The sequence below is a fragment of the Geotrypetes seraphini genome, chromosome 7 (genome assembly GCF_902459505.1).
Source record: "Geotrypetes seraphini chromosome 7, aGeoSer1.1, whole genome shotgun sequence".
In the NCBI taxonomy this organism is placed as follows: domain Eukaryota; kingdom Metazoa; phylum Chordata; class Amphibia; order Gymnophiona; family Dermophiidae; genus Geotrypetes; species Geotrypetes seraphini.
The window spans coordinates 158587499-158614615 of record NC_047090.1 but is presented as its reverse complement, the minus strand read 5'-3'; the positions used below and the strand labels follow the sequence as shown (position 1 = coordinate 158614615).

Below are 27117 nucleotides of genomic sequence, written 5' to 3'. Positions count from 1 at the left end.
CTTTCATCATATCAACTCATTGAGGAAATCTACATGGCTGTCAATTGTCCTCGGTTCATACCTTCACGTCTCTCTACTGTCTGAATCCCTTTTCCAGACGTACTCTGTTCTCCTATATTGCCAACTCTCCCTCCATCCCTTTTTGGTTAGCTTGGAGGTCACCCACATGTAGAGAATATGCTGCCTGCTTGTCCTGGGATAAAGCACAGTTACTTACCGTAACAGGTGTTATCCAGGAACATCAGGCAGATATTCTTGCAACCCACCCACCTCCCTGGGGTTGGCTTCTTTGTTAGCTATCTGAACTGAGGCCACGCTGAGGAGACGCACCCCCTAGCTAGGGCGGGAAGGCATACGCGCATGCACGGTATACTTGCAAGCTTGAAGATCTTCAAGAAAGTCACCCACATGCAGAGAATATCTGCCTGCTGTCCCTGGATAACACCTGTTATGGTAAGTAACTGTGCTTTCGAGCCGCTAGCGCAGGCTCACTTGAAGTATCTTACTTGGAAGGTTCTGTTTCTTATTGCTCTCACTTCTGCCCGTCAGGTAGTTGAGCTTCAAGCCTTGGTAGCGGAACCTCCTTTCACTGTCTTGCATCGTGATAAGGTGGTTCTCCGTACCCACCATAAGTTTTTGCCTACGATTGTTTCTGAGTTTCACATCAACCAATCCATTGTTCTTCCTGTGTTTTTTCCGAAGCCCCATTCTCACCCTGGAGAAGTGGCTCTGCATTCTCTTGATTGTAAGTGGGTGCTGGCCTTCTACTTGAAACGCACCGCTCCGCATAGTTCTGTTCCCCAGCTGTTCCTCTCTTTCGATCCTAATCGCTTGGGTCGCTCTGTTTCTAACTGGTTGGCCGCTTGTATCTCCTTTTGTTACACTCAGGTTGGTCTCTCCCTGTCAGGTCGAGTCACAGGCCACAAAGTCAGAGCGATGGTGGCATCAGTTGCTTTCCTCCGCTCGACTCCGCTTGAGGAAATCTAAGGTTGCCACTTGGTCCTCGGTTCATACATTTACCTCACACTACTGTCTGGATACTTTCTCCAGGCGTGATGGCCATTTTGGCCAGTCCATTTTGCAAAATCTGTTCTCCTAAATTGCCAAATCTCCCTCCATCCCATTCTGGTTAGCTTGGAGGTCTCCCACATGTAGAGAATATGCTGCCTGCTTGTCCTGGGATAAAGCATAGTTACTTACCGTAACAGGTGTTATCCAGGGACAGCAGGCAGATATTCTCGCAACCCACCCACCTCCCCGTGGTTGGCTTCTTTGCTAGCAATCTGAACTGAGGCCACCCTGAGGAGACGCATGCCCTAGACCGAGCGGGAAGGGCATGCGCGGGCCAATCGCAAGATTGAAGGTCTTCAAACAAGTCTGCTTGCGAAAACATCTGCTAGGGGGCTCCGGTGACGTCACCCACATGTAGAGAATATCTGCCTGCTGTCCCTGGATAACACCTATTACGGTAAGTAACTGCGCTTACCAGTCTGGAGTGTCTAAAAGAGAAAACCCTAATTTCTCCTCTGTTTTGAAGAGGGCCTCTTGAGCAGGTTATGCAAAGATAACTTTACGATGAGCCACCTAAAGAACTTCTAATCTAATGCCTTTCCCAACTGTCTAATGTATTTTGTGAAACAGTCCTTCGGGAGGAGATCTCCTTCTTAAGGTTGGAGGAGATAAATGATGGTATACCATAGGACTCCAGAGCTGGACATATCACTAACAGTGGGCTCACACTCTTAAGTTGGAGTGATGCTGAGAGTGGTCAAAATCAACTGCAGACCCTCCAGGAGATTCTCTATAGGATGATCAGGAAAATGGTGAGATTGTTAAGACAATGCTCCTGATACCAATCAGATGAAGAGGAGGATTGACGGGAAGCTCTTATACCTCGAAACATGAGAAGGATGCAATATGCATTGCCGGTTTTTAGATCCAGAGTAGAGTGTGACATGGGAACACATTTTTCCTCATTCCTGCGGTACCTCATTTTCCTGTCCCGGCAAGTTTTTATCCTGTCCCTGCCCCATACCTGTAAGCTCTGTCCTCATCTTCACAAGCCTCAAACACTTTAAAATCGTGTTTGCTTGAGGCTTGTGTGGTTAAGGCAGAGCTTAAGGAATGGGGCAGGGGCAGCAAGAAAACTCACAAGGACAGATAAATTGAGTTCCTGTGGGGACAGGGACAAAATTGTTCCCGTGTCATTCTCTAATCCAGAGCATCTAGTTGATGAACATTGATGCATCAAAGATCCTTAGTGTTGATGCTTTTGATAGTGAGTGTCTTCTGGAAGATTGATGCAAAGGAGACTGACTCCTTGATGGAGATCTTGTATCGGTATCCTGTGGCCTTGGAGTGCTGGGCTGGTACTGAGGGAGTCTATATCAACAGTGGTGGTGCATGCAACTTAACATGTCGCTGATCTCTCTCCAAAACTCACTAAGCTGCTGCCTGAAGACCTGCACCAGTACCCTAGGGGTAGGTGACATCGGCAAGGATACATACCCTGGAGACAACATCAGCACAGATGGAAAGCTGCAGCAATGCTTCTTAACTTGCATCGAGGGATTCAATGCTGTTGAGGCATGTGACATTAACTGGGAAGAGGGTGACTTCTTAGCTGGCTTCCCTGATACCAGGATATCCTCCTATGCTGATACTGCAGGCTCTGAATGTCCATAGCCGAACTGAAGAGCTGGGCCTTTAATGAATTCTGCAAGGTGGAACGGCACAAGCAGGAGTCCACACGATGTTCAGGGCCTAAACACTAAATGTTAGCTATGTGTGTCACTTATGGATATAGGGCATTGGCACTGACTGCACTTCTTAACTCTGTCAACAGTTTTGACATGAATATGGTGTCAACAAGGTTAAACTCCAATGTTTTTTAACAAAATGAGGCTAAAAAGCTATACTTAACACCTCAAGCTATCATATATATAGAGAGAGATATAGGCACATGAATGGATGAAGTCCAGAACAACGAAGAACTGAGGTACCACAAGCCTACATTTAGCGGGAAGGCATTCGCACATACGCTGTGCATGCTGTCGCAAAGTTTCTTTAAACTTGGTGACGGTTCACTTTGAATGCTTTCCATACCGGGCTCAGTGGTTGACGTCACCCACATGTGAGAATATACTGCCTGCTTGTCCTAATATAACATTGCTGCTTAATCTTAGATACAGTAGAAGAGGTCTGCAATTGATGCCAGCAATTTCTGAGGCAGAAATCAGATGAATTGCAACAAAATATGTCCTCACAGGGAGGGCAATATGGTCTCCTGTGTATCCTAAGTGTTTCTCAACCTGCGGTATGCAGCCTGGCTGGCAATTCCTGCCTGTCCATCTGCTTCTACCACCCAGAATCTCACATTTTTGCCCCTGCTTGCTCCCACAACAACCTTCTTGGAGCCGCACTCGTTCCTTCAGTCTTTGGCAATGCTCCTTGCGGTGAGCAGTGCACGCAGTTATTCAGGCGCTGTATGTAAGTGGCTGACCCAGAAGCCTTCTCTCCAACGTCAAAAGAGTTGATGTTGGAGAGAGAGCTTCTGGGTCAGCCATGTGCAGCGTGTGGGTTACTGCTTAATCATTGCAGGAGTGCTGCTGGGGGCTGAGAACCGAAGGAGTGAGTGCAGTTCAGACGAAGGGGGATGTGATTTGTGTCCGTTCCGGGTTCAATGATAATTGACAAAGTAGAAATAGAGCTCAGAGCTTTGTGTTAACGCAGCCGAAGTGGTTTACATATTTATATTACTTACAGGTACTTCCTCTGTCGGTAGACTTTATCAATCCAAGTTTTATATCTGGGGCAATGGAGGGTTAAGTGTCTTGCCCAAAGTCGCAAGGATCCACAGTGGAAATCAAACCTGGTTCTGCTGTGATTTAATTGCTTTTTGGGTAGATAATTTGACAAGAAATTCCACAGATTAATTGTTTGAGAAGCAGAGACTTAGAGGGGATATGATAGACTTACAAGATCATGAAGGGCATAGAGAAAGTGGAGAGGGACAGATTCTTCAAACTTTCCAAAACTACAAGAACAAGAGGGCATTAGGAAAAATTAAAAGGGGACATTCAGTACCAGTGCTAGGAAGTTCTTCACCCAACAGGTGGTAGACACCTGGAATGCGCTTCCAGAGAGCGCGATAGGACAGGGTACGGTATTGGAGTTCAAGAAGGGATTGGACAATTTTCTGAAGGAAAAGGGTATAGATAGAGGGTTACTATATAGGTACTTGACCTGATGGGCTGCCGCGTGAGCGGACTGCTGGGCATGATGGACCGCTGGTCTGACCCATCGGAGGCACTGCTTATGTTCTTATATGGTGGTGGAGAGGGAACAGAGGGACCGATTAAAGGGGATGCAAGGTGGGGGAATATTGGCATTACATTTAGTACTGTTCGGAGGGTGGAGTAAGAGGCGGAGCTTGGGCGGGGGTACTCGGTTGGTATTTGTTAGGCTTAAGAGGTACCTGGCTTGAAAAGGTTGAGAAGCACTGACCTAACAGAACCTAATCTTGTTCTGTTGTGGATATAGAGGAGTCCGTGCTTTAGCTGACATACCAAAGTAGTGCTAAACGTCTAGGAAGGGGCAGATGAGCCTGCCCGCAGAACCGAAGATCCAAAAGCAGCATCCTCTCGAGCCACCACATCCACTCTGTAGAACTTGGTAAAAGATGTGAAGAGTAGCCCAAGTAGCTGTACTACAGATTTCCTCAGTCGAAAGCCTGTGTCTCTGGCCAGGAGGTTGCTTCACCTCTTGTGGAATGTGCTGCAAGAGAGGAAGCTGTGGGAAGAGTTCATTTCCCTCAGGAAATGTAGGAAGAAGAAATCACCACGCTGATCCATCTGGCAATGGAGTGGTTTGCTTTGGTACCAACCTAAGATGGGGCTGTTCACTGCAGGAGGGGTGGAGTTCAAGTTTAGTGATACTCTTTTGCAGTTTAGTAGGAATCAACAGCTAAGTATGGACTCCTGTGTATCTTAAAACACAGATAATCAAGGTAAGAACAAAACATATTTGTTAGGTCTCTTTTCTACTCACCCCTATAAGTGTGACATTAAGCAGTAGGTAGCTACGTCAGCCTTTATTTTATAAAGGCTAGTAATGCTAGTTTGTCTGCTCACAATTTAAGGCTTTTTTAAAAAAAAAAAAAAAAGTGCTCGTTTAGTATGGGTCATATGTTTTTCTTCCATTTGTCTTTTGTTTTTTAAACCCCAAAATATTAAAACAATCTTGTATGCAAACCAGTTCAGTATCACATATGCATCAAGCTACTAATGTTAAATATAGCTAAAAGGCAGTGGTCTCAAACTCGCAGCTCGGGGCTACATGCGGCCCGCCAGGTACTATTTTGAAGCCCTCAGTATGTTTATTATGATCATAAAAGTAAAAAAAACTTTTTGATCATGTCTCTTTTTAGCTATAAATGACAATATTATTAAGACTTAGCCAAAAAGAAAGATGAAATTTAATGTAGACAAATGCAAAGTGATGCATCTGGGTACGAAAAACAAGGAACATGATTATATAATGTTAGGTGTGACATTGGGCAAAAGTGAACAAGAAAAGGACCTGGGGGTACTGATAGACAGGACCCTGAAGCCATTGGCACAATGCGCAGCGGCGGCAAAGAAAACAAACAGATTTTAGAGAACACTACAGTACTGAACTAGCATTGATAGGTATGACTACTTCCATCCAATATTTCCTTGACCATCACCAAACGACTTTACTAATCTCACTTGATCTCTGCGGCTTTTGACACGATTGACCACCAACTTCTTATAGACAGACTTCAATCTATTGGGATCACTGATCAAATTCTTGCATGGTTTATATCTTATTTTACAGATCGTTCTTCCTCTGTCTTCTTTAAAGACTCAAAATCTAAACTTACATCAACTACTTTCGTGGTTCCTCAAGGGTCTATTCTTTCTCCATTATTATTTATTATTTTTCTTGCTCCTTTGATTACCTTGTGTCAATCTGTAGGTTTTCAAGTTTTCGCATATGCAGATGATATTCAACTCCTGCATCCAATAGACACTAATAAAATATCTGACATCCAAGAGATCAGCGAGAAACTTGACCAGGTTCATCAATGGCTAAATACAAATAAATTGGCTCTTAATATTAAATAAACAAACATGATGCTCTTTCAATGGAAAGAAAATTCCACACTCATTGCTCCTCTCACCATAAAAAATGTTCCATTACAAATAGTTAATACAAAAATCTTAAGGGTAATTTTTGATTCCAAACTGAATTTCCATGATCATATTAGTAATACCGTTAAAACTACTTTCTACAGATTACGTAGAATTAGGTCCATTTCAAAATTTCTATGTCCAAGATCATTAAATATTCTCATTCACTCTTTAGTGATATCCAAACTAGACTACTGTAATGCTCTTTTTAAAGGTATATCATTAACTGAACTCAAACGTTTACAAATTATCCAAAATGTTTCCATAAAACTTATTACCAAATCCAGAAAATTCGACCATGTTACGCCTCTCTTAAAACGCACATTGGCTTCCTGTTGTCCATCGGATAACATACAAACTTTGTTTGCTTACTTTCAAGTCTCTACTGTATAAGACTCCTGCATTCATATATAAATTATTAATACCATATCACCCAACCAGAACCTTAAGATCTATTGAACAGAATTTACTGACTGTTCCATCACTGAAAATTATAAACACCAGACGGCAGGTTATATTTTCAGTAACTGCACCACAGACCTGGAACGCTCTTCCAATTTTTTTACGAAACGAGCAAGATTTGGTAAAATTTAAAAGTAATTTAAAACATTTCTTTTTAACGATGCTTTTAATACTTAATTTAATAATTTCTTAAAGTCAATAATTTTAATAGTTTACACCTTAGCGCTTAAATGTCTTCCCTATTGTGTTTTTCCTTTGTTTTGCTTTTACTTAACAAATGTATTTCAAAACCCTTCTTACCCTATGTAATGTAAATATGTATTACCCAATGTAATTATAGTTTGTACTGTTTGTTCCTTATTGACTATCTTTTTAATATGTACATCGCTTTGAATTTGTCTTTTTAATATGTACATCGCTTTGAATTTGATTAAGCGATTAATTAAGAAAAATAATAAATTTGAAACTTGATGTTGGGCATGATAAAGAAGGGTTTTACAAGTAGATCGGCGGAAGTCATCATGCCTCTTTACAGAGCAATGGTCAGACCACATCTGGAGTACTGTGTCCAACACTGGTCTCCTTTCCTAAAGAAGGATATAACTCTGCTGGAGAGGGTGCAGAGGCGAGCCACAAAGCTAGTTAAAGGTATTGAGAAATTGAGCTACAAATAACGCCTCGTAAAACTAGGATTGTTCACCCTCGAAGAGAAGGCTGCGAGGGGATATGATAGAGACTTTCAAAATACTAAAAGGTTTTGACATAATAGAACAAGAAGCATCATTATTGACGTTGTCAAATGTGACTCGACGAGAGGCCATAGAGTAAAATTGAGGGGCGACAAGCCCAGGACTAATGTCGGAAAGCTCTGTTTTACACAGCGAGTGGTGGACGCTTGGAATGCTCTCCCGGAGGAGGTAGTGACGGAAATCTCCATTATGGGATTCAAGTGCAAGTTGGACGCACACCTGTTTGCAAATCACATTGAGGGATACGGGAAAACAGGGTCTTCATCAGGGAACACCTAGGACGTAAACAGGGAAAACCTGGATTGGCCTCTGCGTGTGCGGGTCACCGAACTGGATGGACCAATGGTCTGATTCGGTGGAGGCATTTCTTATGTTCTTATAAAGAGTTTTACCTCATGCAAAAATTGTTATTTCTTTAATAAGACATCAACTATTTTTTCTGAGGCCCTCCAAGTACCTACAAATCCAAAATGTGGCCCTGCTAAAGGTTTGAGTTTGAGACCACTGCTATAAGGTTTATATGTTCTGTCTTGATACTTGAATTTGTCTAAACATGACTAGAAATCTGCATAAATTAGGCCATATCTATGCTGCTTGTTTTACCAATAATGTTTTGTTTTGTAGTTTTGCCATAACAACAAAAAAGCACAGAGGTATCTGCTCCATGGCTTTGAGTGTGTAGTAGCTATGCATCAGTCCCACCTCCTTTCTAAAGTTCCACATATTCTAAAGGAGATGTATGATGCAGATCTTCTGGAAGAGGATGTGGTCATTGGCTGGGCAGAAAAGGTTAGTGAAATAGTAATGTTTGGAAACTTTAAATTGGTGAGCATTTATACCATTTGCATTTACTACCACATTAAATGGCATAAAATTGTATAGATTATAACAGTTTATATACCGCAGGACTGAAGTTCTATGCGGTTTATAAAGATTAAAAGAAAGTACAAATTGATTGAACTTAACAGAGGTGAAAGCTAGTGATTAACAGCTCTAGGGATCAGTTATTATGGAGAAAGAATTGTACGGATCAGCTGCCTAGATACTTCAGGAACAGATATGTTTTTAGGCGTTTCCTAAATTCCCCATAAGTAGTAGGCGTAAGCAATTGTTCTAGATCTTTACCCCATAATCCTGCCTGATGTGAAAAGGTGTTAATGGTGTCTTGAGTTTACATCATCTAATTGAAGGGGAAACAAAGTTCAAATGTGAGCTTCTCTTATGTCTGTTGGCTGAGAAGGAGAAAAGTTCAGTGTTTAGGGGCTAGACCGAATAGTACCTTTAAGCAGAAACAGGCGAACTTAAACCTCACATTGTGCCTCCATCGGTAGCCAATGCAGCTGTTGGTAGTAAGGTGTCACATGATCAAACTTCAGCCCGAAAATAAGTAATTACAAAACAAGCCTCAATGACTCAATCGACAGACTCCCCCCATCAATTAGTGCTGCAACAACTGTTTTTCTGTACTTCACGAGAGCAATCATTGGCTTATGAAACCAGAAGAGTAGTAAAGCAAAAACAACTTATGAAAGACACTACCTTCCAATAACAGGAAATGTCTAGTGCAATAGATGTCATTCTTGATGGATGAGTTATATCCCAGTGCTTGTGAGCCTTGCAGAAGGAATCCACTCCGCTTTTTGAATCCCTCCTACTATAGAGGGCTCTTGCCCCCTACAGTTTTTGGTTTGTTTTTTTTGCATGTGATCCAGAAGGAGTTTCTGATTTGCTGTGCTTATTTCTTTTTGTTTGGTATTTTCTTCATATTTCAGTGCTAAGAGCTCCCCTATTTGAGGGTCCAGCTCTGCCTATGTGGAGGAAAAGCAGACTGCAGCTGACAGGCCTATCCCTTGTGGTACTTGTTAGCCAGCCTGCAGAAGTCTTATTTTTATTTTTTTTTTGGAACTCAACCATCCCCTGGCAGCATTGCTCACCTTCTGCTTGCAGGGGTTTGAGCGCAGGCTGTTAGGCATCCATAGGGAGCTCAGCAGGGTGCCGTCTGCGTTTCACCTCTCCTTTTTCTGTGTGTTTGTAGGGGTTGGAAGCTCAAGTCAGACACCAATCATAAGTTCTTGTACAATCCCCCTTTAATCCAATTTATGCATCTTTTGCTGCCAGGCACTGTAGGAAGCCTCAGATTGAAGTATTAGCTCCTCCCTTTGCTAGCATATCCTGGAGCATGCCACTTGGACACCAGTCTGGCTTTCCAACCTGTAGGAGCTTCTCTTCTGCTCCAGTTTCTTTTACTGGTTTTCAGTATTTTGGGGGGTATTAACTTTGTGAGTTTGCCCTCGTGCTGCGGAGGCTCCCTGCAGGGAATGTCTGCATCTGGTGGGGGGGGGGGTCCCCTGCCCTGCCCTGCCCTGAAATAAGCCCCCTGGACAGCCTGCAGGTCAGATCGGGGCTCCAGGATTGGGAGCTAGCTCACCCCAGGTTTGTCCGCTAGTGGGTGTAGCACAGGCTGAGCGATTCTGTGGAGGTGGAATCGGAGCCGGACTGCATGCCTCCGCCAGATGGTTGCATGACATATCTGAGGTCATCGGCTGTGGTGGTCAAGCTGGTAGGGCAGTCAAAAGACTTGAAATCCAACTTTCCATCTTCCTGAGGCTTTAGATCTCTACATGCTGTTAAGCATTTTCTCCCATTCAGCACAATGGAACAGTGAGTAACACTGACACAGCCTGTTTAGCGATTTTGAGGGGGGGGTCTTAAAGGGGGTTTTAGGTGGTTTCTCTGCATACCCTACCCCTCCCCAACTCTAAAATCCCCAAATCGCTGTTTTCCAGAGATTCCTGTTCCTTTCCCAGGCCATTTTATTGCAAAATTGGCACTCATGGTAGCCATCTTGGATTTTTCCTGATTTGAATACTCCTTTTATAGGAGCTTTGTTTTTGCTCCAAACATAACAGATGAGTCAGGAACAGTGCAGGAAGGGACTGATTCATGCCTCATTTGCAGCAGATGGCTGCCAGATGCGCAGTCATGTTCCACATGCGCTGCAGCCTGGGGGGAGAGACCAAGTTTACACAGGTGCAGTGCCACCTCCGCAGAGACCCTCCTTGAGCCTTCTACCCCAATTTCTGCGAAAATCACATTTGGGGGCTTTCAAGAGTGCTAGTGGCGAATCTGTGAAATGCAAGCATAGTTCCGGAGAAAAGCCTCAGTCTTCCAAGCACTCTAAGTCTGAGGTGCACAGGGTGGCTCTTCCCTCTGGAGATCTTTTTCAACCAGAATTTGTGAATATGCTCTATTATTCACAAGCACGAGCAGCGGCCTGTTCTGTGGCGATGCGCCGGTTGGCCTGGTTGCGGACCATCGACATGGACCCGAACCTTCAGGACCGCCTGGCAAACGTCCCGTGTGCTGGGGCGGATCTTTTTGACGAATCCATCGAGACGGTCACGAAGAACTTGTCCGATCATGAAAAGTCCTTTCAGTCTATGCCTCAACAGTCTCGACCCTCTTGTCCACCGTTGATTTATCAGCGACGTTATCAACCGAGGCAAACTCCGCCTGCGAGGCAACCGGCGAAGCGACAGACTCCTCAGAAGGGTCAGCCAAAGTCTCAGTCGCCTGCTGTCCCCTAAGACCACTCAGCCTTTTTGACTGTTTCGTCGAGGGCATAACCAACTTCGTTCTGTCTCTCCCTGTTTTTCCCATTGGAGGGCGCCTCCATCATTTTTATCATCGCTGGGAGGCCGTAACCACCGACCTCTGGGTCCTTACTATCATCAGGGAAGGATACTCTCTTCATTTCCATCGGGTCCCACTGGACCACCCGCCAAGAGAGTATCCTTCCAACTTGACACAGACCGCCCTTCTTCTTCAGGAAGCCCAGGCCTTGCTCCGGGCCGTCGAGTCGGTCCCTGTGGACCAACACAACCAGGGGTTTTACTCCCGGTACTTCCTTGTTCCGAAGAAGACGGGCGACCTGCGACCCATTTTGGACCTCAGGATCTTCAACAAATTCCTAGTCAAAGAGAGGTTTCGCATGCTGACCCTTGCTTCTTTCTACCCCCTCCTCGAGCAGAACGACTGGTTATGCTCTCTGAATCTCAAGGAGGCCTACACTCACATTCCCATTCATCCGGCCTCTCGCAAGTTCCTCAGATTTCGGGTGGGACATCTGCATCTGCAGTATCGAGTGTTTCCCTTCGGCCTGTCCTCGTCTCCCAGAGTCTTCATGAAGTGTCTGGTAGTGGTGGCCGCTGCACTCCGGAACCAGGGTCTTCAGGTTTTTCCCTACCTCGACGACTGGCTCATCAAGGCTCCCTCGGCATCGGGGGTCATCTCGGCGACCCTATCCACGATTCTGTTCCTGCAGAGTTTGGGATTCAAGATCAACTTTCCCAAGTCTCATCTACAGCCTACTCAGTCGCTCCCCTTCATCGGGGCGGTCCTGGATACCATACGTCTCAGAGCATTCCTCCCTCCTCAGCGCATGGAGGCTCTTCTTCATCTCTGCCAGTCTGTGTCTTCTCGCCAGTCCATCTCAGCGAGACACATGATGGTCCTCTTGGGCCACATGGCCTCTACAGTTCATGTGACGCCGTTTGCCAGACTCCATCTCAGAATTCCTCAGTGGACCCTGGCGTCTCAGTGGACTCAGGTGTCGGAGCCGTTGACTCGACACATCGTCGTCACTCCTGCTCTTCGGCAGTCTCTACTTTGGTGGATGACCTCTTCGAATCTATCCAGAGGTTTGCTGTTTCACACTCCTCCCCACCAGAAGGTTCTCACAACCGATTCCTCGACCTATGCCTGGGGAGCACATCTGGATGGTCTTCGCACTCAGGGATTCTGGACCAGTGCGGACCGCCTCCATCAAATCAATCTTCTGGAGCTCAGAGCCATCTTCAATGCTCTTCAAGCTTTTCAACATCTACTTCACGACATGGTGGTCCTCATTCACACGGACAATCAGGTCGCCATGTATTATGTCAACAAGCAGGGGGGCATGGGCTCGGCCTCCCTCTGCCAGGAAGCTCTCAGAGTCTGGGATTGGGCGGTTCGCCACAACGCCTTCCTCAAAGCTGTCTACATTCAGGGGAAGGACAATGTTTTGGAGGGCAACTTAAGTCGTCTCCTTCAGCCTCACGAATGGACACTGCATTCCTCGCCCCTTTGTCAGATCTTTGCACAGTGGGGGACGCCTCAGACCTCTTTACGGCTCCCCACAACTTCAAACTGCCTCACTTTTGCTCCAGGATCTACACTCCTCACCGCCTCGAGGCAGATGCCTTTCTGCTGGATTGGGGGAATCGCTTTCTGTATGCGTTTCCACCATTTCCTCTCATTCAAAAGACTCTGGTCAAGCTGAAGTCGGACCATGCCACCATGATTCCAATAGCTCCTCGGTGGCCCAGGCAACCTTGGTTCTCCCTTCTACTTCAACTCAGCAGCAGGGAGCCATTCCTTCTTCCAGTGTTTCCTTCACTGCTTACTCAGCATCAGGGATCTCTACTTCATCCTAACCTGCAGTCTCTCCACCTGACAGCTTGGTTCCTCTCAACATAACTCCCCACCAGTTTTCCCAGGCGGTGAGGGATGTCTTGGAGGCTTCCAGGAAGCCTGCTACTCGTCAATGCTACTCCCAGAAATGGACTAGATTTTCTTCATGGTGTATTTCCAATTCTAAGGAGCCTCAGCGAGCCTCCCTATCCTCTATGTTGGACTGTCTTCTACACCTGTCTCAGTCCGGTCTCAAGTCGACATCTATACGAGTCCACCTGTGTGCTATTGCGGCTTTCCATCAGCCTCTACAGGGGAAATCTCTCTCTGCTCATCCTGTGGTTTCCAGATTTATGAAAGGACTTTTTCATGTCAATCCTCCTCTCAAACCGCCTCCGGTGGTTTGGGACCTCAATGTTGTCCTTTCTCAGCTTATGAAACCTCCTTTTGAGCCTCTAAGCAAGGCTCCACTAAAGTTTCTCACTTGGAAAGTGGTTTTTCTGGTGGCCCTCACATCTGCTCGCAGGGTCAGTGAGCTTCAGGCCTTGGTGGCGGACCCACCTTTCACAGTTTTCCATCATGACATGGTGGTGCTCCGCACTCATCCGAAATTCCTACCTAAGGTGGTCTCTGAATTTCATCTCAACCAATCCATCGTGCTTCCAGTGTTTTTTCCAAAGCTTCATTCTCATCCTGGAGAATCAGCTCTGCACACTCTGGACTGTAAACGTGCTTTGGCTTTCTACTTGGATCGCACCAAACCACACAGAACTGCTCCCCAACTTTTCGTCTCCTTTGATCCAAACAAGCTGGGACGTCCTGTATCGAAGTGCACCATCTCCAACTGGATGGCAGCTTGTATCTCTTTCTGCTATGCCCAGGCTGGATTACCCCTTCCCTGTAAGGTCACAGCCCATAAGGTCAGAGCAATGGCAGCTTCTGTAGCCTTCCTCAGATCGACACCGATTGAGGAGATTTGTAAGGCTGCCACTTGGTCCTCGGTTCATACATTCACCTCTCATTATTGTCTGGATACTTTCTCCAGAAGGGATGGACAGTTTGGCCAAAGTGTTACAAAATTTATTCTCCTAAGTTGCCAACTCTCCCACCATCCCATTGAGGTTAGCTTGGAGGTCACCCACTAGTGAGAATACCTGCCTGCTTGTCCTGAGATAAAGCAATGTTACTTACCGTAACAGTTGTTATCCAGGGACAGCAGGCAGCTATTCTCGCGTCCCACCCACCTCCCCTGGGTTGGCTTCTCTGCTAGCTACCTGAACTGAGGAGACACGCCCGGACCATCGGGCGGGAAGGCACTGGCGCATGCGCGGTGCGGGCATCTCGAAACTTCTGAGTTTCTTCAAGCAAGACATGCTTGTGAGACGTCCGTATCGGGGCTCTGTCGGATGACATCACCCACTAGTGAGAATAGCTGCCTGCTGTCCCTGGATAACAACTGTTACGGTAAGTAACATTCCTATCTGCTCCCTGGCTCACCCGCCTTATGAACCTCTGGAGCAGGCATCCTAGATGGATCTCACTATCAAGACAGTCGTCTTTGTGGCTGTCACGTCAGCTCGGAGAGTTTTGGAGCTTCAAGCTCTCTTTTGTCGGGATCCTTTCTTGTGTATTACAGATACCGCAGTGTTCTTGCTTACGGTTCCTTCTGAAAGTGGTTTCGGTCTTCCATGTGAATCAGGAAGTTTATCTTCCAGCATTTGTTCCTTCCAGTTCAAAGGACCAGGTTCTGCGGTCCCTGGATATGCACAAGCTTTTGCTGAGGTATTTGGAGGTCACCAATGAACTTTTTTGTATCTGACCACCTGGTGGGTCTTGCCCACAAGGGCAAGCCTGCCTCTAAGGCTACCGTTTTGAGATGGATTAGAGCGTACCATTTCTGCAGCTTATGTAGCGGCAGGAAAGAAGCCTTCCCTCAGGGCGCAGGCTCATTCTACCAGAGGGGTTTCCTCCTCCTGGGCTGAGTCTTTGGTGGTGTCTCCGGAAGAGATTTGCAGGGCTGCTACTTGGTTCTCCTTATGCATTCACCAAGTTTTACAGGCTTGATATGGCTTCCAAGCAGGATGCTACTTTTGGTGCCTCGGTGTTGGCTGCGAGCTCATCAGTCCCACCCTGATTTCAGGACTGCTGCGTTGTATCCCACTGGTCCTGGAATAATGGGATTATACAAGAATGAAAAATTAGGTTCGTACCTTTGCTAATCTTCTTTCTTATAAATCCTCCCTTTATTAGGGGAATCCGCCCTATGCCTGATTCGCCTTGAAGTACTGGTAAACTGGATTTAAGTTTCAGACTACTCTTTATAAAAGAGTGCCATCTGACTAGATTTAGTACTAAATTTGGTGGGGGGGTGTCCCTGGTTTAGTGTCCTTCTGACAGTACAGCCAGGAGAATGGCTGCAGGGCTTTAGGGAAGATAGATTTGGAAGGCGCGCGGCCCCTCCCTCCCTTAAGTTTCAATTTTTTAACGCGCCATGAAGGTGATGGAGATTCTCGGGCCACTAAAGGGCGGTAAAGTGGCGAGAGGGAAGGGTGGATGCTGCAGTGAAGGGGATTGTGGGGACAGGGTGGTGAAGGGGCGGTGGGACGGGGACAGATTTTTTTTTTCCCCGTGTCATTCTCTACTGATGTATCCCACAGATATGACAACTGAAGGAGTTGAATTCTACTATGCAACGGCTCCCCCTTCTGCTTCTATTCCTTTCTCTCCTCTCTTCTACCTTCCAAAGTATTTAGATCAATGCTATCTTGTTAAAATGTTTGTTTTATTTTTATTTTTCCTCTAACTCTACTTTTCACTTCTCTATTACCCTCCAGGTACTTTAGTTAGATTGTGAGCCTTCGGGACAGTAAGGGAATTTTTCAAGTACCTTTCTTATTTCTAATCTTAATGTATATTTTCTGTAAACCGCTTAGAACCTAACGGATGTAGCGGTATATAAGAAATAAATTACATTACATTACATTACAAGACAGGAACCCTTGTGCATGTTCAAATGTTGGAACCTCTGAGCTGAAAGAGCTCTAATTTCACAGGTTCTGTCAGGGAATCATGAGTGTACCAAATCCCCCTGCTTGACTGAAGAGATTCTGGTATTGGCTAATAGAGCACCAGACCCATATGCTGTGACCAGAATCAATACAGAAGTTCCAGATGATTGTTCATGCTTGTACACTATTGTATGTTAGAACTGATTTAGCCAGTATTGCCTTGAGATGTGTTTGTCATGTTTAGTTTCCCTTCACACTCCACCTGCAGCCTAGCGTGAGGGGACAGACACAATGGAATTGTTTACTCCTGGTGGTGTGCCTGAACTGTAGTTAAGTATTTACCTAATCTCTTATCCATAGGCATCAAAAAAGTATGTATCAAAGGAACTTGCCAAAGAGATTCGTGTTAGGGCCGAGCCCTTTATCAAATGGTTGAAAGAAGCAGAAGAAGAGTCTTCTGGCAATGAAGATGAAGAAGAAAATCTTGAGGTATGCTCTTGTTGGTCTGAATATCCAGTTTTGTTTTTGCAGTGCAAGAAGGGCTGCAAAATACAACCCTGGTCACAGATTGACATTATTTTGGGCAACTAGATTTGAGGTAGCAGTGGCATTTGTGTTAAGATTCTGTGGTATAAAGGTTGATTTTTGTTACATATAGGTTCAGTAGCTATCGCATCCTTCTCTCGGCCCTTGCTGCCAGTCTGGAGGGAAGGCAGTGACTCTTAAGAAGCTTTCTTGGTTTGAATGCTGTAGTTTATATTCACAAGCTTTATTTCCTGTCACCCGTTAGTGTCTGACAAACTTTTCAGTGCCACTGCATACTAAACCAGTGTCGCATTTTGGAAGTGTGCTGCATGTGCAGAGGCCCTCTGGCTGCAACTCTGAACCTGTCACTTCACCGGTGGGGGGGGAGGGGAGTCTTTTGGCACTTCTGTTCCTTGCCAGTGTCTTCATGGCACACCTGAAATCTGCCGTGGCACACAGTTTGTGATACACTGCGTTTGATTAACAGTTAAAATGGGAAATCACTTTGTTTCATGAGGTAAAACAAATATTCAGCAATTAATGGATGTTTTGAGGGGGTGAATAATTGGATAGCCTGATTATCTCAGGACAAGCAGGCAGCATATTCTTAACTGATGGGTGACGGCACCGACGGAGCCCCGGTACGGACAATTTTAGAAAGTTCTAGTTAGGCCGCACCGTACATGCGCGAGTGCCTTCCCTACGGAGGCGCGCGGTCCCCAGTTTCTTAGTTTCTGCGGAGCTAAGAAGACGCGTTTTTTCAACGGCTGTTGAAAAGTTTTTCTTCGCCTTCCCGCTCGCGTGTTTTTTTTGTGAAATTGTTCACATTTTTTCCTTTTCTTGTTTTCCATACAAAAAAAAGAAAAAAATATTTTTTTTCTTTATTTTTTGGTCGGCCCCGGCGGGGCCTGTTGGCAACATTGAAGCCTCGACCTCCGATTTTGCAACTGCCGTTTTTCCCTTCATGCCCCCTTCACCGGGCTTTAAGAAGTGTCAGCGGTGTGCATGCCCTATATCTTTATCCGACCCGTACAATTGGTGTCTTCAGTGCTTGGGTCCGAATCATAGGGCTTCGAAGTGCACCCGTTGCGCTTCTCTTCAAAAGAAAACTTTAAAAAATCGCCAAATTCAACAGCTTCTTTTCGGTACCGCTATGGAGGGTCCACCGTCATTGACCCCGACATCGGCGGTGTCCTCAAAATCGGCAACGGCCCTTTTGACACCGCAGGACGTGTCTTCGGTGTCGCATCCCCCAGGTAAGCCGGCTAAGAAGCCATCCCCTGGCCCGCCGGTCGACCCAGCAGTGAGCCAAGTCCTGCAGACCGCGCACCGGGCCCCGTAAACGCTCAGCTCCTATTGAAGTCACTGCCTCGTCATCAGCATCTACTTCTCCTGAGCGTAGAGCTGCACCACAGGTACCGAAAAAGAGAAAAGTGGTACCGGTGCCATCGGGACCATCATTCGATGACCGCATAGCATCCATTCTCCAGGTCCAACTTAAAGAACAGTTGCAACAACTCCTCCCGGCTCTTTTGACACCAAACCTTCCAGTGTCGGTACCCTCTGAGCCTTCGGTGCCGGTTGTCGACCAGCCTATCTTGTCGGCATCGACTTTATCGGCACCGCTGCATTTTACCTCTTCGGTATCCATGCCTATTCTATCAGCGGAACCGAAAACCTTGCCTAGGGCGGTTCACTCGGTCTCTGAGCCGGTACCGCTCTCTGACCAGAATCTCTGTACCGCTTTCCATACTTCCCCAGGTACGGTATCGATGCGATCAGGCAAATCGGTATACAAAACCAGACATGCAGAGGTCTCTACTCCTCTCTCCTAGGGACGACTCCCTTCAGTGCAGGACCCTGATTTATGGGATGATTCCGAGGATCCTCTCGATACCGATGACCTTTCCTCGGATGAGGCTGATCCCTCTGTTCAGGAGCCCGATAGTAAGCCAGAGCAGACTTCCTTCACTAAATTTCTTAAGAGAAATGTCAGACACCCTTTCTATTCCATTGGAGTCTGATTCCAAAAAGTCCAAAGCATTTTCTTGATGCTTTGGACTTTGATCAACCTCCCAGGGAATTCCTAAAATTACCCTTACATGACATCTTGAGGGAAACCTTTTATAACAATCTTGAGATTCCTCTCACCATTCCAGGAGCTCCTAGAAAGTTAGAGTCTCTTTATAAGGTTATCCCTATTCCAGGGTTTGACAAGCTCCCACATGAGTCTTTACTTGTTGAGTCGACCCTGAAGAAAACTGCGGGCTCTAGTGTGTACGCTTCTGTCCCTCCTCCTCTGCCGGAGCTCGAGGACACACTGGGGTCTTTATCACCTTCACGATCCCCGTCCTCATTGGATCCAGAGGCCTCGAGTCCTTCTCGAGGCCCTGCTTTGGCTGTCCAGCTGTCTTTCTCCTTGTTCCGTCGGCAGATGGCAGCTGACTTGGACATTCAACTGGACACGGGTTCCAAATTTTCAAAAGAGTATCTAGAGACTATGCACCTCCCTCAACCACTTGCGGAATCCCTCAAGCTTCCTTTACACAAGCTACTGGGTCAGACATTTGTTTGGTGCCTTGAAACACCTTACTCCATCCCCGCTGTACCGGGCAAGTTGGATACCAGGTACAGCACGGTACACCATAAAGGGTTTGATGGTTCACAACTCTCCCATCAATCCCTGTTGGTGAAGTCCTCACTGAAGCGGTCTCAACCCTCCCAGGTCTACGCCACTGTTCCCACCTGGTAGGGAGGGCAAGACCATGGACCGGTTTGGCAGGAGAATTTATCAGAACTCCATGATGACGTCCAGAGTCCAGAATTACAACTTCCACTTCATCTTCATCACATATTTCGAGCTTTTCCTGTCTGTACTCCAGAAGTTCATGCCCTATATGGACCCTAGAGCACAGTTTGAGTACCAGGAGGTTCTGGCCTCGCTATCCCAGCTCCGGTTACAGTTGATGCAGTCCTCCTACGATGCCTTTGAGCTCTCGGCTTGGGCTACATCATGCTCGGTAGCCATGCGCCGGCTGGCGTGGCTCAGAACCATCGACATGGACTCCAACCTCCAGGACAGGCTTGCCAATCTTCCATGCGCTGGTACAGACCTCTTCGATGAGTCCATTGAAGCAGCGACCAAGAAGCTCTCGGATCACGAAGTCCATCCTGCATCCGAAGCCTAAGCCTGCTCCGACTCATCCATCACACCCTCCGCTGATCTACCAGCAGCGTTACCAGCCAAACAGGCTCCTCATCAGGCAGCCTGTGAAGAGACAACATTCCCAAAAGTAGCAACAGAAGCCTCAACCATCTGCTGGCCCTAAGGCTCCTCAGCCCTTTTGACTGTCTCATAGAGGGCATAACATCTGTCGTTCTGCCATTTTCAGTTGCTCAACCGATTGGAGGTAGTCTCCATCACTTTTACCATCGATGGATGACCATCACCACCGACCTCTGGGTCCTTTCTATCGTCAAGGAGGGATACTCTCTGCAGTTCCATTAAGTTCCTCCAGAACATCCTCCAAGAGAGTATCCTTCTAACTTGACCCAGACCGCTCTTCTTCTTCAGGAAGCTTAGACTTTATTGCAGCTCGGGGCTGACTTCAGTAAAGCATTCAATAGCGTACCACACCGCAGGTTGTTGAGCAAGATGAGTTCTATAGGATTGTGCGACACATTGACGAAATGGGTTGGGAACTGGCTTGAAGGTAGGCTTCAGAGGGTAGTGGTGAACGGCACCCTCTCCGAAATGACGGAGGTAATCAGTAGAGTGCCGCAGGGCTCGGTCCTGGGCCCCATCCTATTCAACATTGTTATAAGAGACTTGGCAGAAGGGCTGTGAGGTAAAACAACATTATTCGCCGATGACGCCAAACTAAACAATCTTTTGGGCAAAAGCACAACAGACAAATTCAATGTCCGACAACATGACGCACGACCTACTCCTACTGGAGCGCTGGTCTAGATCCTGGCAACTCATCTTCAATGCCAAAAAATGCAAAGTCATGCACCTGGGCAGCCAAAATCCATGCAAGACTTACACCCTAAATGGCGAGATCCTAACAAGAACTGAAGCAGAATGAGACTTAGGGGTGATCGTCAGTGAGAACATGAAGACTGCCAATCAAGCGGTGTGGTACGCTATTGAATGCTTTACTAAGTCCAGGTATACGATGTCCAGGGACTCCCCAACATCCAGCTTCCTCGTCACCCAGTCAAAGAAGCTGATCAGGTTGGATTGGCAGGATCTCCCCTTAGTAAATCCATGTTGACGGGGATCCCGTAGATTCTCCTCGTTCAGTATCGTAGCCAATTGGCGTTTGATTAGAGTTTCCATTAGTTTGCCCACTATTGATGTGAGACTCACCGGTCTGTAGTTTGCTGTCTCCATCTTGGAACCTTTCTTGTGGAGTGGAATGACGTTAGCCGTCTTCCAGTCCAACGGGACGTTACCCGTACTAAGGGAGAGATTGAAGAGCGCGGATAGCGGTTCCGTCAAGACATAACACAACTCCCTGAGCACCCTGGGGTGTAGGTTGTCAGGCCCCGTTGCCTTGTTAACCTTAAGCTTTGACAGCTCGCAGTAGACACCGCTGGGTGTAAACTCGAAATTACTAAACAGGTCATCTGCGTCAACCCTTGTCCTGGCGCCTCACGGGTGAAGACTGAGCAGAAGTATTCATTTAACAGTTGGGCTTTTTCCGAGTCCACTTCTACATAGTCTCCGTCTGGTTTCCTAAGACGTACTATCCCGCCTGAGTTCTTATTTCTGTCACTGATATACCTGAAGAAGGATTTATCTCCTTTCTGGATGTTCTTCGCTAGAGACTCCTCCATGCTGTTTTGACGGCTTTTGACTTGGCCAGATAGACTTCCCTAGAGTCCTGTTTCCCTGATTGTTTGTAAGAGATGAATGCTTTTTTCTTCTCCTTGATGAGGTCCGAAATCTCCACAGAGAACCACTGTGGCTTATTGTTCCTTCGCCGTTTACTTATTGATTTAACATAAGCGGTTTGTTGCTTCTTGTATGGTGGCTTTCAAAGTCTGCAACAGTCTCTTCGCTGGTGGATGCTCTCCTCCACTCTATCCAGAGGTTTGCTGTTTCACCTCCCCCCCCCCCCCCATCAGAAAGTACTCACGACCGACTCTTCTATGTTTGGGGGCTCATCTCAGGGTTATTGGACCAGCACAGACCGCCAGTGCCACATCAATCTCCTGGAACTTAGGGCGATTTTCAATGCTCTCAATGCTTTTCAACATCTGCTTCACGACAAGGTTGTCCTCATTCGCACAGACAACCAAGTCGCCATGTATTATGTCAACAAACAGGGAGGAACGGGATCGGCCTCCCTCTGCCAGGAAGCTCTGAAAGTTTGGGATTAGGCAATACGCAACAACACCTTCCTCGGAGCTGTCTACATTCAGGGGGCGGGCAATGCCTTAGCGGACAACTTGAGTCGTCTTCTGCAACCTCACGAGTGGACTCTCAACTCCACGCCCCTTCATCACATCTTCTCTCAGTGGGAAACACCTCAGATAGACCTCTTTGCAGCCCCCCAAAACTTCAAACTGCCTCAGTTCTGCTCCAGGATCTACACTCCTCATCGCCTCGAGGCAGATGCATTTCTTCTGGACTGGACGAATCTCTCTATATGCATTTCTTCTCATTCAAAAGACTCTAGTCAAGCTGAAGTCAGACCGTGCCACCATGATTCTAATTGCTCCATGGTGGCCCAGACAACCTTGGTACTCCCTTCTACTTCAACTCAGCACCAGGGAGCTGTACCTTCTACCAGTTTTTCCCTCGCTACTTACACAGCATCAGGGATCTCTGCTTCATCCCAACCTGCAGTCTCTACACCTGACAGCTTGGTTCCTCTCAACATAACCCCTCTACAGTTTTCTCAGCCTGTGAGGGATGTCCTGGAAGCTTCACAGAAGCCTGCTACTAGACAATGCTATCACCAGAAATGGACTAGATTTTCTGTTTTTCTCGCCATCAGGAGCCTTAACACTCCTCCTTGTCTTCGGTTTTGGACTATCTTTTGCACCTTTCTCATTCTGGCCTCAAGTCTACATCGATTCGAGTCTATCTGAGTGCAATTGCTGCTTTCCATCAGCCGCTTCAGGGGAAACCTCTCTCTGCTCATCCTGTGGTTTCCAGATTCATGAAAGGACTTTTCCATGTCAATCCTCCCCTCAAACCGCCTCCAGTGGTTTGGGACCTCAATGTTGTTCTTTCACAGCTTATGAAACCTCCATTTGAACCCCTTCACAAGGCTCATCTGAAGTATCTCACTTGGCCTCACTTCTGCTCGCTGAGTCAGTGAGCTCCAAACCTTGGTTGCAGATCCACCTTTTACAGTATTCCATCATGACAAGGTGGTTCTCCGCACTCATCCGAAATTACTTCCTAAAGTTGTCTCAGAATTTCATCTCAACCAATATATTGTTCTTCCAATGTTCTTTCCGAAGCCTCATTCTCATCCTGGAGAATCTGCCCTTCATACTCTGGACTGTAAGCATGCTTTGGCTTTCTATCTGGAACGCATCAAACCTCACAGAACTGCTCCTCAATTTTTCATCTCCTTTGATCCGAACAAGTTGGGACGTCCTATATCTAAGCGCACCATCTCCAACTGGATGGCGGCTTGTATCTCATTCTGCTATGCCCAGGCTGGATTACCCCTTCACAGTAAAGTCACAGCCCATAAGGTCAGAGCTATGGCAGCTTCAGTAGCTTTCCTCAGATCGACACCGATTGAGGAGATTTGTAAAGCTGCCACTTGGTCCTCGGTTCATACCTTCACTTCTCACTACTGTCTGGATGTTTTCTCCAGATGGGATCGACAGTTTGGCCAAACAGTATTGCAAAATTTATTCTTCTAAGTTGCAACTCTCCCACCATCCCATTGAGGTTAACTTGGAGGTCACCCATTAGTGAGAATACCTGCCTGCTTGTCCTGGGATAAAGCAATGTTACTTACCATAACAGTTGTTATCCAGGGACAGCAGGCATCTATTCTCACATCCCACCCACCTCCCCTGGGTTGGCTTCTCTGCTAGCTATCTGAAATGAGGAGACGTGCCTTGTGCTGGGCGGGAAGGCACTCGTGCATGTGTGGTGCGGGTGACTCGAAACTTCGAGTTTCTTCAAGCAAGACTGCTTGTGAGCAGTGTTCCCTCTAAGCGGGCGGGTGTTGTGAGCAAACTTTTTTCACTGTGAGCTAAAAATATCGGGCGCCAGCAAGTTATGAGCCAAATAAATATGTTGCTTTCTACCACAGAACTTCCTTACGTTTGTATGGAATCTATCCCCTTTCAACTTTAGAGAGTGCCCTCTCGTTCTCCCTGCCTTAGCTACTAAGTCTATTCCCTTCAGTACCTTGAATGTTTCTATCATGTCCCCTCTCAATCTCCTCTGCTCAAGGGAGAAGAGGCCCAGTTTCTCTAATCTTTCGCTGTACGGCAACTCCTCCAGCCCCTTAACCATTTTAGTTGCTCTTCTCTGGATCCTTTCGAGTAGTACCGTGTCCTTCTTAAAGTACCAGTGCTGGACGCAGTACTCCAGGTGAGGGCGTACCATGGCCCGGTACAGCAGCATGATAACCTTCTCTGTCTCTTCAGTCCAGCATCTGCCCCTTCCATTCACTGTCTGTCTTTCCCTGCCATCTCTCCTCCTGCCCCCCCCCCCACCCCCCAATTTGGTCTAGCATCCATCATCTTCCTTCTGTTCCCCTCATGGTCTGGCATCTCTATCCTTCCCTCCCCCCTGTGGTTTTTAGCATATCTCTCTTCTCATTTCCTCCACTCAGATCTGATCATTCTCTGCTCTCTCTTCCCTTTTCTTCTCTGGTCTTCCTTCTCTATTTTCTGCCTCCATCTAAATTAAATTATTTCTTACTATTTAGTCCCGTTTCCCTCTTTTCACTGTGTCTACACACAGCTTGTCACCCCTTTCCCTCACCCCTCCATTATCTTACTATTTTCTTCCCCCTTTATTTATCTCCTCCTTCCATCCAGTATGTGTTCTTTCCCCACTTCCATTCAGCATCTGCTCTCCCTTCTCAACTGACATCCATCTGCCTTCTGCTCTCTCTCCCTTCTTCTCACTTCCATCATCTGTCCCCTTCTCTCTCTCTCTCTCTCATCTCCTCCATTCCATCATCTGCCCCTTCTCTCTCTCTCTCTCCCCCCCCCAACTTCCATCATCTGCCCCCCTTCCCCTCACCTTTGTGGGTCACTTTCTTTCCCCTGAGTGTGGCTCATGTCACAGGGGAAGCTTTGGCCGAGCAGAACCGCTTGATTGACAGTGGAACTTACTTGATTGATGTCAATGCTGGGGCCCGTTGCCGTTTGAAGGAAAAAAAAAAAAGGTGGAAAAAAGGAACCTGTAAAGGCGAGAGGAAGGGAAACCTCCAGGACAGCTGCTTTTTGCCCTCCTTCAGCGGCCCAAGAGTTCAGACCAGCAGCGGCAGCTCTGTATGCTTTTAACTTCGGCACAGAGCTGCCCCTAATCAATAGTTTAGCGCGGTTTCATGAGGCAGCCTCAGGGCCTTTGATAGCCGGCCCGCTTCGATGATGCGATGTGGGCCGGCCTAGCAAAGGCCCCGAGGCTGCCTTATGAAACCGCGCTAAACTATTGATTAGGGGCAGCTCTGTGCCGAAGTTAAAAGCATACACAGCTGCCGCTGCTGGTCTGGAGGTGCGGAGACAAGGCAGGAGGCAAACGCGGTGGAAGGCAGGAGTCCCGGCGAAGGCAGGAGTCCCGGCACAGCGACTGCAACAGGAAGTTGCAAGTCAGCTGACGCCGGCCTTTCGTTGCGGCGGGGACCGAATCCTTCGCGGACCGGCAAGATTTTGTTTGCGGACCGGCGGTTGAAGAACTGTGCTCTACACTGTGTGCGCTGTGACGAGAAACTTGTGCGCTGCGAGGTAATATTTTGTGCGCCAGCGCACCCCAGCGCAGCTTAGCGGGAACACTGCTTGTGAGGCGTCCGCATCGGGGCTCCGTTGGATCACGTCACCCATATTGAGAATAGCTGCCTGCTGTCCCTGGATAACACCTGTTACGGTAAGTAACTGTGCTTTCTTCCCTTCCTCTTCCTCCAAGTTCATATCTTCCTCTCCACTGCTCGCTCTCAGCGAAAACTTCCTGTTTCCGCTTGGGTGGCCAAATGGTGAGAAGATGCCTGGACTAGTGGCAGGGTAGTGAATTGCATTCGCTACCGCTGCTTTTGCCTGGAATTAAAAGGTAGATGCGGAGAGGAGAGGAGAAATGTTTTTCCAGGAAGGAGGCTAAAAATCACCTGCTCCCTTTGCCAAAGTCCTTTCTTTTGATGAAACTCCTGGTTTCGCAAAACAGGGAAGTTCCATTAGATGGTAGGACTCCAGGAGAGGGAAAGCCCTAGGTTAGAATAGCTCAGATGTGCACTTGGCTTATGAATAGTACTATAGTATTGGCTGTATTCCATGGGTTGGGGGAATTGAGTAGAGCAACACTTCAATTCTTGCCATAAAATCAGGAAACTGTTCATAAACTGAGCTTCAGCATGTTTGTTGGTGACCTGCAGGTGCTTTAAGAATCCCAATCTAGAAATTATTCTTCCCCCCTTTATTTTTCTTTTCCACATGAAAGCTGAGTCAGCTTTTGATGAGGTATATTTCTCAGTAGTACCACTGTTCACCAGCAAGGGCATTAATGGGATGTCTTTTTTTTTTTTTTTTTTTTGGGGGGGGGGGGGTTAAAGTGCCCTGAAAAGTTAGTGTTAACTTGATATAAGGAAAACTGTTGAAAGATGTTTCTGGAGAAGGGGGGTAGTACAGCAATATACTGATCTTATGCTTGTTTTTAAACAGGTTGTGTATTCCAGTTCTGCTAGTGTTCCTAAAGTTGAAACTGTGAAGCCTGCAGCAAACAAAGATGAGGATATAGATATTGATGCCATTTAAGTCAAGCCAGTTTTAAAGATCCATTGTTCTGCATTTTATGCCAGGAGTGCAACATGGATGTTACAAGCTGAAACGACTGACTACACTTTGTATTAAATGTTTATCTTTCTACTGTGATTAGTCTCCTATAGTTAAGCTTTCAGAAATCCAAAATGCAGGCATTGGTATACTAGAATTGAGCCTATTGTAGCATGTTAATTCTTTTTAAAAATACTTGTTGGACACAGTGTGCATTTATGTTTTGTGGAAATAAAGATTTGGGATTAAGTTGGTAGTCTTATTGTTAACAATTTAGCCACATAAGCTTGAAGTTTCTTAAGCAGCTCTGTTTGGTGCAGTGATTAGAGCTATAGCCTAGGAACCCTGAGGTTGTGGTTTCAAATCCTGCAATGCTCCTTGTGACTCTGGGTGGAGTCGCTTAATCCCCCATTGCCCCAGGTACATTATATAGAGTGGGAGTCCGTCAGGACAGTTAGGGAAAAATGCTTGAGTATCTGAATAATTTGTAATCCACACAGAATTGTAGGATATACAGAATATAAATTTATTTAAAAAAACAAACAAACCTAGAAACATTACACCAGCGAGCTGTGATAACTACTGTAGGTTCAAAAAAGTTATGATCATATGAATTTAAAGAATGTAAATGTCATAGAAACATGACAGCAAATAAAGACCAAATGGTCCATCCAGCCTACCTATCAACAGCATCTACTGTTTCTTCTCCCTAAGTGATCCCATAGACTTCTA

General features: G+C 46.5%; 1 protein-coding gene across 2 annotated transcripts in view; it reads left to right on the top strand.

Annotated features, from left to right (window-relative positions):
- The window catches only part of EIF5 (eukaryotic translation initiation factor 5), a 62399-nt gene extending 35765 nt beyond the window's left edge, over nt 1-26634 (top strand). Inside the window, exons 10-12 of one of the 2 annotated variants that reach the window (XM_033951227.1) lie at nt 8051-8215; nt 16246-16374; nt 26275-26634. In XM_033951227.1, coding sequence (XP_033807118.1) covers nt 8051-8215; nt 16246-16374; nt 26275-26367 — 387 coding nt within the window. In that variant the 3' untranslated portion in view covers nt 26368-26634. The remainder of the gene's footprint in view (nt 1-8050; nt 8216-16245; nt 16375-26274) is intronic. The other variant, XM_033951228.1, reaches the window with a different exon arrangement.
- Nucleotides 26635-27117: the final 483 nt, after the last annotated feature.